Below are 10,868 nucleotides of genomic sequence, written 5' to 3'. Positions count from 1 at the left end.
TCCAGGGAACTAGTCTGACTGTAGTATGGAGTTAGGAAGGAATTTTTTTCCCCAATGTGAAGCTTAGTGTTTGCCACATGTTTTTTTTTTGCCTTCCTCTGGATCAAAATGTTAGGCTATGGGTTGAACTAGATGGACTTAGTCTTCCTTCAACCTTAAAAACGATGTTACTATATAAGATGTTTGTTTATACGGTGTCTGTTTTAAGTTAGAAAATGCTACAATTGTAAACCCTCCAAAATGACATGTAGAAGTGGATTCATCAAAATACATTATTGTAATTTAATAGCTCAGAGTTTCCCAATGTTTGACTGCCAAAGATCTGTTATTGAATGTTGGCCGTTACCAACAGGAAATGCTAGGAGGCCAGGAGAGACGTTAAGGAGGCTGTCAAGTTTAGAAAACTAATTTCATATACTCATTCTAAAAATCATTCAGGATCCTCATCTTCTGATCCAGGGTAGCAGGCGGGGAGAAGCTGCCGGTGACCCATTTATCCAAGCAGTCTCCTGGGCTTTTCGGTCCCTGGCGGCTATTAAAGTATGTATATCTCTGATATCTTGCAACGTTTCAGAGTTAGCATTAACATTTTCGAACCACGGTCTGATACATGCTTTCCGTGGATCAGACAGCATGTATAATTTGTCAAGTTTGCTTTAAAATTTGCGTATAATAATAATACTTTCGATCATGGTTTCAAATCTTTCTTATATTATATTTATTTTATCTGGCAGGAAAAGTTCAGCAAAATATATTTTTAATACAATGCTATTCTGTTCAATGCAGAAATATTGAATATAAAATATAAAACTATATATACCACATATACATTGCTTGTACTGTATCATCCCCCTAAAGGCGTTAAAAATACAGGCCGGCTTTTGTTACAGAAACAGTAGTAGACAACCCCTTTAATTAAGTGCGGTCAGTTTTGAAGTTGTATATTCATTGACATTTCATTATTTTTAAAAAGTGCCTCATTTTGGCTAGCAACATTTCCCTGAAATTGTCCCCCATCAGGAAATAGAAGACAGGGTTTATTACGCTGTTCAAGAAGGCAATAGGTCTTGAAATTACGTAAATGGAATTGATGGTGATCTTTGATTGCTTGCTCAGCTGCCATCCTGCCATCCGTGATGCAATCCTTACATTTCTCATGATGTGATATGGAGTGAATAAAACAAAGAACACAATCACTGCAACAGACACCAAAGTGAGAGGCCTCTCCAGGGAAAAGGATGCTGGAAGGATTCCATTTCTGGCTTTTAAAAAGCACGCCATTTTCATGTAAAATACACACATGGTGCAGAGTGGTATAAGGAAGCCAGTGATAGTGAGGCACACACTATAAATTAGGCTGGATGATGCCGTTCCAGAACTTCCATAGCTAAGGCACTGGCTGTTGTTGCCTAATTCTATAAAAAACAGAATTGGTAATATTTCTAACATGACTAGAATCCAAACACCAACAGAAATCAAAATGGCCGTCTTCTTCCTCTGCATAATATGATCTTTAAAAGGATGCTTAATGATCAAGTATCGATCAATACTGATGAAGGTGAGGAAAAGGATGCTAGTGTAAAGATTGGCATGCAGCAGGTATCTATTGCTGTAACACAGGAACTCGTCAAACATCCAGCACCCCTTGGTGTAGCTTTGAATCAACAGAGGAAGGGTGCATAGGAAGACAAAGTCTGATAAGCAAAGGTTGAATAGGTACACATTTCCGCTGGTCCACTTTTTCATGCAGAAAATATATCCGAACATCACTATACCATTGCCAAGAATTCCGAATATAAATTCCAGAGAATACACGGTGGATAGGTAATATTTCTCAAGTAGGCAATCAACTGATGAACAGTTGGGATTTTCATGACCCTAGAAGGAAGGAACAAGCATATCCAGAATGTCAGTTTGGTTTATGTCATACTAAAGATTTGTATATGACAATAAATCGACAAAAATACATTTTGAAAACAAATCCTTTCTAAATTCTGAGCAAGTGTTAAGGAGATTGTCCAAGCCTTAGCAATTGATGACCTATCCAAGGGATAGATCATCAATAGGAGATTGGTGGGGATTCAAAGACTGAAACTCTTATCTGTCATGTAAAACCTGCCTCAGGTGCAACCATATGCATGCAATGTATGAAAACAGCAGCCCCATACATTGCTTAGTTGCTGTTTCTGAGTAATGGCGTTTAGTCCATGGGGCTGCTGTGTTCTGTCCCACACATCACCTCTGGCAATGCAATTTTCAGGGTGGAGGGGAGGTGCCGGGTACTGGACCACACCAATCACATATTGAGTATTTAGGTCATCAATATTTCAGCTCTGGACAAGCCTTTTAAGTGCAAAAGGAAACATATTCAAACCCCAGTGAACTATTTTCATGGAAGCACTTTATGACTTTAACGGTTGTGCTCGGAAAAATGACCAGTTAAAGCTAACTTTGACACAAAGTATTGTTCAATGAAATATGTTGAAATAAGTATTGCTTTATTAAACTAAATCTGACAGGTCCATACAGATAAATGGTCCAACGTTTTGACCTTCAATGGTCTTTTGCAAGATTATCTAAATACAGATAATATGGCATAGTGTAAGGCTGCGTTCACACATTGCGTATTTTCGCGCGCTTTTTCAAAATACGCAATGTGCCTAGTGTCTGCCAGCAAAGTGAATGGGAAATTCACTTTGCCGTTCAGACACTGTGTTACTTTACGCAGCGCGAAAGCGCAGCTGCGTAAAGAATTGACATGTCAATTCTTTACGCAGCTGCGTCCTGCGCTTTCTCCTATTGTGCCCATTCTAAGCGATGGAATTATGCAGCGGTGTTCACACACTGCGTAATTCCAGCGCTTTTTTATGGAGGCGCTGGAGAAACTATGGATACTCACCTATCCGATGGATGGGAGAGGCGTCCGCTCCGGTCCCGCGGCTTCCAGCTTCTGCCGGAGAAACGTTCGGCTGACTGTAGCTTACCGGCTTGTAACCGGCTTTCGGCCAGCTGATTTACAAGCCGGTCACCTGACAGTCAGCTGATCACTTCACAGCAGATGCTGGAAGCCGCGGGACCGGAGCGGACGCCTCTCCCATCCTTCGGATAGGTGAGTATCCATGGTTTTTTTCTTTTAAAGCAGTGTATGTACTGCAGCCAGAAGCTGTCTGTACATACACTGCTAGGTGGACACTCACACTCATGACACATAGACACAGACAGGACACACAGACACATACATTACATTACATTACATACATACACATACAGACACATACATTACATTACATACAGGTGTCCATGCTCCTCACACTTCATTTCTCCTGCACCTGCGTAAAAAAATGCAGGAAAAAATGCAGTGTGTGAATGGAGGTGCAGTTTTTACCTGCGTAAAAAACGCAGGTAAAAACTGCAGGAAAATACGCGCGCGTAAAAAATACCAATGTGTGAACGCAGCCTTAAAGAGAAGTGATGACTATATATAACATAAAATAAAGCATTTACAAGGTATAAACGTATAAATATGCATATATATACGGTATATGCCCATATTTTTATATACACAATTATGCATAGCGAGTCATTTTCGAGAGCAACACAGGGATACAGTAATTACAATTATTTTAGAGAATATATTATTACTTTTCTTTTCATATAAATATAGACCTTTATTTCTACATATATATGTGAAGAATCACTGAGATAAGGTATTTGTCGGCATGTGAAAAAAGGATATAAGTAAATATAAGAAGGGTTAAGAAGACAACAAAAGATGATGGATGGAGATAAAGAGAATAAAAGGAAAACATAAAAAATAAATTCGAAATAAAGATATAAAGAATGAAATAAAATAAATAATGAAATAAATAATAAAAAATGAAGGCGATGGTAGGGAAGAAATAGGAAATGATAATGGAGAAGTACTAGCAGTAATTAAAATAGGAGCTGAGCTACAGTAACCCAGAGTGGCATGCAGCTAATCAGTAGAGGGGGGATGCTGGGTGTCATACTACCATCTATCTGAAATTGAAAATCTGTCTTGGGATAAGTCATCAATATACAGTAACTGTTTTGGAAAACTACTTTAATGTAAATGCCAGTTAGATGTCTACTCCATAATGATCTCCTTTCCCTTATGTAGTTGTTCTGAAACACTGAGGGAGATATATTACTGTATATGTGCCCCTTCCATTTTCCCTTCTTTTCTGCTTCAGGTTAATGCAACATGAGGACTGTAAGTTCCCAAATAAAATTCAGTAGACTGTACTACAAATCTTCACATATTCAATTATATTACTGATGAATGCAAAATAACGATTCTCACAGTACATGTACTAGACTTCAAAACAACAATATTCCTGTCTGACAGCACAGTTTTTGATATATCTGGTGATTACTTTTATCAATTTTATTCACTACTATTGTAAACTAAAACAGATTATATAAGGCATTTACATATAGTGAATTCAATTAGTCTGATTCTCTCTGATTTTTAATTGAATTTATAGACTTTGAATTGGGGGTTTCTACTGCATGGACGCGTGTAACGTTAACACAATGCTTACCCTTTTCAATGCTTACTCAGCTCCTGCTGGTCTCCACCATACGGTGCCGTCTCGACACATTGGAAAATGTTTGTAAATTTCAGCTCAACCAATCACTGGCCACAGTGGTAGCCCACATCAGTCTGAAGTTGGTTGAATGGGCATATCTGGCTATTTCCTGTATGTCGAGAAGACACCCGGATGTATATTCCAGCAGGGGCAGGATACATTCTGGAAGAGAAGCTAAAGGGGTCTGTTAGGGTGAGGGTACTTCATTTTTTAACCATTCTAAATCCATAAAATTAATTTTATCCTCTTGAAAACCTTTTTAACTCTAAAACAACCACTGCTACGCCTTACAGTAGTCATTCAGGGGCTTTAATTCTCAGTGCATTTTTACAGCACTGAGAATTAAGTAAATAGCATCCCCTATGGGCAAAAATGCAGTAGTGTCAGCTATATATTATAATTGAGATCCTGTTGCATCTGCCATGATCAGTTTTAGTATCAATTTTGGCGATTTGGCCCCTAGAGGCCACTGTTAATCATGACAGCGGCATCTAGAACATTAACCTGTTGGGATCCTGCAATTACAGGTCTTGAGGATTGCCATGGCAACCAGAAACCAAGCAATTGCCTCAGGGTATGGTGGTCAGTTAAGCCCTGCCATAAGCAGTGTCTATCAGGCTGTGTCAGTGTAAAACCGACCGGTCTTATGCACTTCTGTACAGAAGTATTGCAGTGTATGATGCTAGCAATCAAAGTAAAACATATTCAAGTCCTGTGGTGGAACAAAGTAAAAATGTAAAAAGACAAAACACAAAAAGCACAAAAAAATCTGTGAAAAACTGTTTCATCATGAAAAACACAGAATTTTGTTAAAAAATTTAAATAAACAAAAAAATTTGCAGTTAATTGCTATTGTGGTGTCCAGAATGACAAGAACTCTAAAACTGTCACGTTATTTATCCTGTACCTTAAGCACTTAAAATACTGCCAAAAATGTAGCTTTTTTTTACCATACTGTCATGCAAAAATGAAACAAAAAGTGGTAAATATAAATAAGTAATTGTATCACTGAAAACATCAACTTGAAAGCTTCGTCGACTGAAAAAAAAAAAAAAAAGTTACAGCTCTCAGAATGTGGCAATGAAAAAACAAATTATATTTTGGGAAATATTGTTTAAAGTGTGTAAAAGTAGAAAAGCATAAAAAGCTATAAATCTAGTATTACTGTATGCATATAACTGATGCTAAGAACAAAGCTTTCTTACACTTTTACTGCACGGTGAAAGATGTAACAAAATAAATAAAAATGATTCTCGAAATCCTGTTTTTTGTTCATTCTGGATGTAGAGACAAAAAGCCAATATAAAATGTTATGGACCCCAAGATGGTACAATAAAAAGTTCAACTAACCCCGCAAAAAAAACAAGTATATGGCAACAAAACAACAATTTTTGCAAAAATTTTGACATAGTGTGTTAAAGTAGCAAAACAAAAATACTTCAAATCATCCCTCTCATAAAAAACAAACTCCCACTCAGGTCCACCATCTGTCAGTGGGAAAAAGGGCGTTTCCACATACTGGTAGCACAAAGACAATGAAATAGCGACATCGTTCTCCCCCCAAAAAATCTAGCGAAATCTGTGATCCCAAGTTTAAATGGCCCCCTTCCTTTTGTGCCCCGCACTCATCATCCACATGTGTAGCATTACTGTGGCGGGAAAACTCCATTTAAGAATTTATGGGGTGCATGTCTCCAGAAGCAGAAGCTGAATATGCATTGTTTACTAAGCTGAAATATCTGCAATTTTCACTCTGCAACACCCACTGCATGCTTTTTTTGATAAACACCTGTGGAGCTAAAATAGTCCCTGCACCCATAGATTAATTCATTGGTGAGTCTACTTTTCAAAATGGGGTACCTTCTGGGGTTTTCCTGATGTTCTGGCATTTTAGGGGCTCAGATGGGACCCACAAACTATCCCAGGAAAATTTGTGTTCCAAAGTCAAACGGCACGTATCTATTGAAACAAAATCTATAATTCATAAGCCAAATGGTGCTTCTACCTTTCCGAGCCCTGCTGTGTGCTCAAACACTAGTGTACAACCACATATAGGGTATTGTTGTGTTTGGCAGATATTATATAATACATTTTGAGGTTCATTTTCTACTATGACCTCTTGCAAAAAAGAACATTTGAGGCTAAAGTAAAATTTTAGCAGAAAAAAGCATATTGCCCGATTCATCAAAGCTTGTCTGCCAGTATTCTGGCATAAAAAGCTTTGAAAATAGTAATTTTGACGCAGCTGTAGGCTGGGTTAAAAAAATGTGACTTTTGGGGGCGTGGCCTGGACTCTGCCATGTAAAGTCGCAGAAATCCAGAGCTCTGTGGAGACTACTTCAAAACCTACTTTTATTGCTACCAGGAGAGGATTAATTTTTGGTAAACCCTTTTAACTAAGTTTGGGAGTACTCCAGGATTATTTTGATCCCATTTTTGGGTCATATGGATATATTTTATTAGACTGTTTTTTTTTTTCCTAGAGGTTAGCGCGAGCTGGAGAAAGCTGACGGAAGATTTATTTTATTGAAATTATTTCAAGAGGAGGAAAAAATGTAAATCTTGGTATTAAAACAGAGGTTAGGTAAAAATCTGTCTAAAAAAGACAATTCTCTCTTTTGGACCAAGGATTACCTGTGGGGTTAATTTTCCTTTTCGTCACCAATGTAGAGGCGGCGCCATTTTACCTGAAACGACCGTTACCAGGTAGGAGCGCGAGCGCAAATTAGGGGGACCTCATATATTGACTGTGTGTTCCTTCTACATATTGAGGTCCGCTCTGACTCTTCTTTAAAAAGACTCAGAAGTCCCTGCTGAACAGTTCAATACCTCTTGACTAGTGTTGAGCATTCCGATACTGAAATATCGGGTATCGGCCGATATTCGCGGTATCGAAATTCCGATACTTAATTCCGATACTTTTGCAATATCGTATACCGGAATCGGAAGTCCCATACTGCAATGAGCCAGTTTCATTTTATTCAGCCAATGAGGATCCTAAGAAGTGTGGGCACATCCTGTTAGGCATGTAGGCATCTTAACTAATGGCATGGCTGTGATTGGCTGCTGAAATGATGTCATGATGCACTATAAAAGCCGCCGCCGCCATTTTGAGCTCACTCTGCTGTGAATTCAGTTAGGGATAGGACGCTGTTGTTCTGAGGGACAGTTTTAGCTACCTATTTGGTCTATTCTGCTTTACCCAAGCTACTTTATAAATCGCTGTGCCTTGCAGCGCTAGTGCACAGTTCTCTCACCCTGTAGTGTGTGCTTCAGCCACGTCTGGTTGTAGTGCACTCAGTGTGTGTCACTGCCTCATACATTGTCCTTTTTTGCCAATTCATAATTTTTCCTGATATCTCCTATTAGTGTGGTGGTTCCATCCGTATTCAGCTAAATTGGTTCCAAACACACTATATAGGAGTAGATAGAGACATTGTTTTTGTCTTGCAGCGCTAGTGCACAGTGCTCTGCATCTGCACTGTTCACCGCTGTCTACAAGGTCTGTGTGTGTGAGTGCAGCTCAACCTGTAGTGTGTGCTTCAGCCAAGTCTGGTTGTAGTGCACTCAGTGTGTGTCACTGCCTCATACATTGTCTTTTTTTGCCAATTCATAATTTTTTCTGATTTCTCCTATTAGTGAGGTGGTTATATCCGTATTCAGCTAAATTGGTTCCAAACACACTACATAGGAGTAGTTAGAGGAGCCTTTCTGCAGCATTGTGCCCTGCAGCCCCAGCCAGATTAGTATTAGCATATTTTTTGTAGCCTCATCTATTGCATTGCAGGTTACCTTCCTACATTGTAATAGCTACAAAAAGTTTGTGATACTATCGGTATTACATCTTTGGGCACATCCAGTGTCTTTTTGTGACAAAAAAAACCTAAATAAAGTTCACCAAACACTCCACTTTACAGTTGTGTAGGCCACATTAGCTCATATTAAAGTCTAGTCCACACTTTATAAAATTAGTGTTTCTTATACCTGTTAGTAGCTGTTCAGGAATAAGCACACTAAGCCCTTAGTACTTTTCTGCCTATCTTTATCAGTCTACCAAGATGAAGAAGGCAGGGAGTAAGGCATGTGGTCGTGGTCGTGGGCGTGGGCGTGGAGTTTCTGCAGGGAGAGGACGTGAGGATTCTGTGCCTGCAGGGAGAGGACGTGGGGATTCTGTGCCTGCTGTGGGCACCAGTGACTCAGCATCCCCCAGTTTTACCAGGGAACAGTCCTTTATGCGCAGCTTTGTAGGAGCTAGCCGTACCCCACTGCTGCGGGAGGACCAAATTGAAGCCGTTTTCGGATGGATAGCAGCTAACGCATCGACTTCAATTAGTTCCAGATCCTCTCAGGTCCTGAGCACTGAAGAGCACCCATCTGTCTCTTCACCACCTGCCAAATTGCCCAGGCAGTCAGAGAGCCCTGGACAGGAGCCATCTCTACTTCTGTTCTCTGAATCTCTTGGCTTGGAAAGAGGGGGCCAGCCAAGCAGAATTCGAGAATTTGAAGAAGAGGTAGTATGCAGTGATGCGCAACCGTTTTGTCTCTCTGAATCTGAAGAGGCGGGAGGGCCAGTGCCTATGGTCAGCAGCACAAATCAGTATGCATCTAATGATGAGACTCACTTGCCACTTTCTAGGGCGTACTGTGCTGTCGAGACTACCCAGGAGAAGCAGTTGTTTGAAGAGGGTGGTGTAGATGATGAGGTCCTTGACCCATCATGGCGTAAGGGACAGGAAGGTGGTGGGAGCAGCTCTGAGGAAGAGATTCCCCGAACAGCCCAAAAAGGAGGGAGAGGGAGGGGGCAGACTTGGTTGCCTGTAGCCTCCACTTCGGCACCCATTAGGAGTATGGCTCTTCCAAAATCCAAAGCGGGCGCTCCCAAGACTTGCAGTGCCTGGTCCTTTTTTGACACAGTTGCAGATGACATTTGCTTTGTCAAATGCAAGCTGTGTAATCAGAAGGTGAAAAGAGGGAAAAGTGTCAGCAACCTCAATACCACAAATATGTGGAAACATGTGCGGACCAAGCACGTGGTGGAGTTACAAAAACACACTGAAGACCTAGGCCAATCTACAGCGCCACCTACCACCTCTTCAGCTCGTGTTGTAGCCTCTTCCTCCAGCTCACACACAGCTGGTTCGGCTTCCTCATAGGATCGCCATGGAAGAATCTCTGGCACTGTTGTACAGAGACACAGTGTAATTCCACCAACAGCACCACTTTCCCAGTCATCCTCACACTCCCAGGCCAGTCTACAGCCATCGTTAGCACAGGCATGGGAGAAAAGGCGCCCATACTCGGCAAACCACCCCCGAGCACAGGCTCTGAATGCTGGCATTGCTAAACTATTGGCCCTTGAAATGCTATCATTCAGGCAGGTGGAGACTGACACCTTCCATAACTTTATGGCATTGGCAGTTCCACAATACAACGTGCCCAGCCGCTTTTATTTCAGCAGGCAAGCCGTCCCTGCCCTGCAACATCATGTGGAGGGAAAAATTAAACAAGCGCTACAAAACGCCATGAGTAGCAAGGTCCACCTGACCACCGATGCGTGGACCAGTAAGCATGGACAGGGACGATACCTTTCCCTCACTGCCCATTGGGTAAATGTTGTGGAGCCGGGTACAGATCTTGAGAGTGGCGCTGTACGTGTTCTGCCAACTCCAAGGATTGCAGGAATCCAGTCTGTACACATTGACTCCTCCTCATACTCCAGTTCCTCTGAATCAGCGCTGCAGGAGCCGTCACGGTCTACCTCCACATCGACCCCTAAACGGTCACCTGTTATGATGACCGATATGAGCACAGCCGTGGCCGAATGTCAACAGGCCATATTAAAATTAATTTGTTTGGGGAATCGAAGCCACACAGCGCAGGAGCTCTGGAATGCCATCAAGCAGCAGAGCGACGTGTGGTTTGTGCCAGCGAATCTCCAGCCAGGCATGGTAGTGTGTGACAATGGCCGAAATCTGGTGGCAGCTCTGGGCCTAGGCAACCTCACTCACATCCCATGTCTGGCACATGTGCTCAACTTGGTCGTGCAGAGTTTTTTGAGGGACTATCCGGATCATGATGCATTGCTTCACAAGTTACGCATAGAGTGCGCTCACTTGCGGTGTTCCAGCAACGCAAAATTACGCATTGCAGCTCTGCAGCGCCGATTATGTCTTCCGGAACATCGCATCATATGTGACCTACCCACCAGGTGGAATTCAACGTTACATATGTTGGAGAGGTTGTGTGAGCAGCAGG

At 41.4% G+C, this 10,868-nt stretch overlaps 1 protein-coding gene across 1 annotated transcript in view; it reads right to left on the bottom strand.

Moving 5' to 3' along the window:
* Window positions 1-697: 697 nt before the first annotated feature.
* Window positions 698-10,868, bottom strand: part of SUCNR1 (succinate receptor 1) — a 123,006-nt gene continuing 112,835 nt past the window's right edge. Inside the window, exon 3 of the mRNA XM_073673068.1 lies at window positions 698-1,878. Coding sequence (XP_073529169.1) covers window positions 946-1,878 — 933 coding nt within the window. The 3' untranslated portion in view covers window positions 698-945. The remainder of the gene's footprint in view (window positions 1,879-10,868) is intronic.

The sequence above is a fragment of the Phyllobates terribilis genome, unplaced genomic scaffold, assembly GCF_046119375.1.
Source record: "Phyllobates terribilis strain yellow unplaced genomic scaffold, ASM4611937v1 Scaffold_3__8_contigs__length_932513732, whole genome shotgun sequence".
In the NCBI taxonomy this organism is placed as follows: Eukaryota; Metazoa; Chordata; class Amphibia; order Anura; family Dendrobatidae; genus Phyllobates; species Phyllobates terribilis.
The sequence above is the reverse complement of the archived record's forward strand: the minus strand, read 5'-3'. Positions and strand labels throughout refer to the sequence as shown.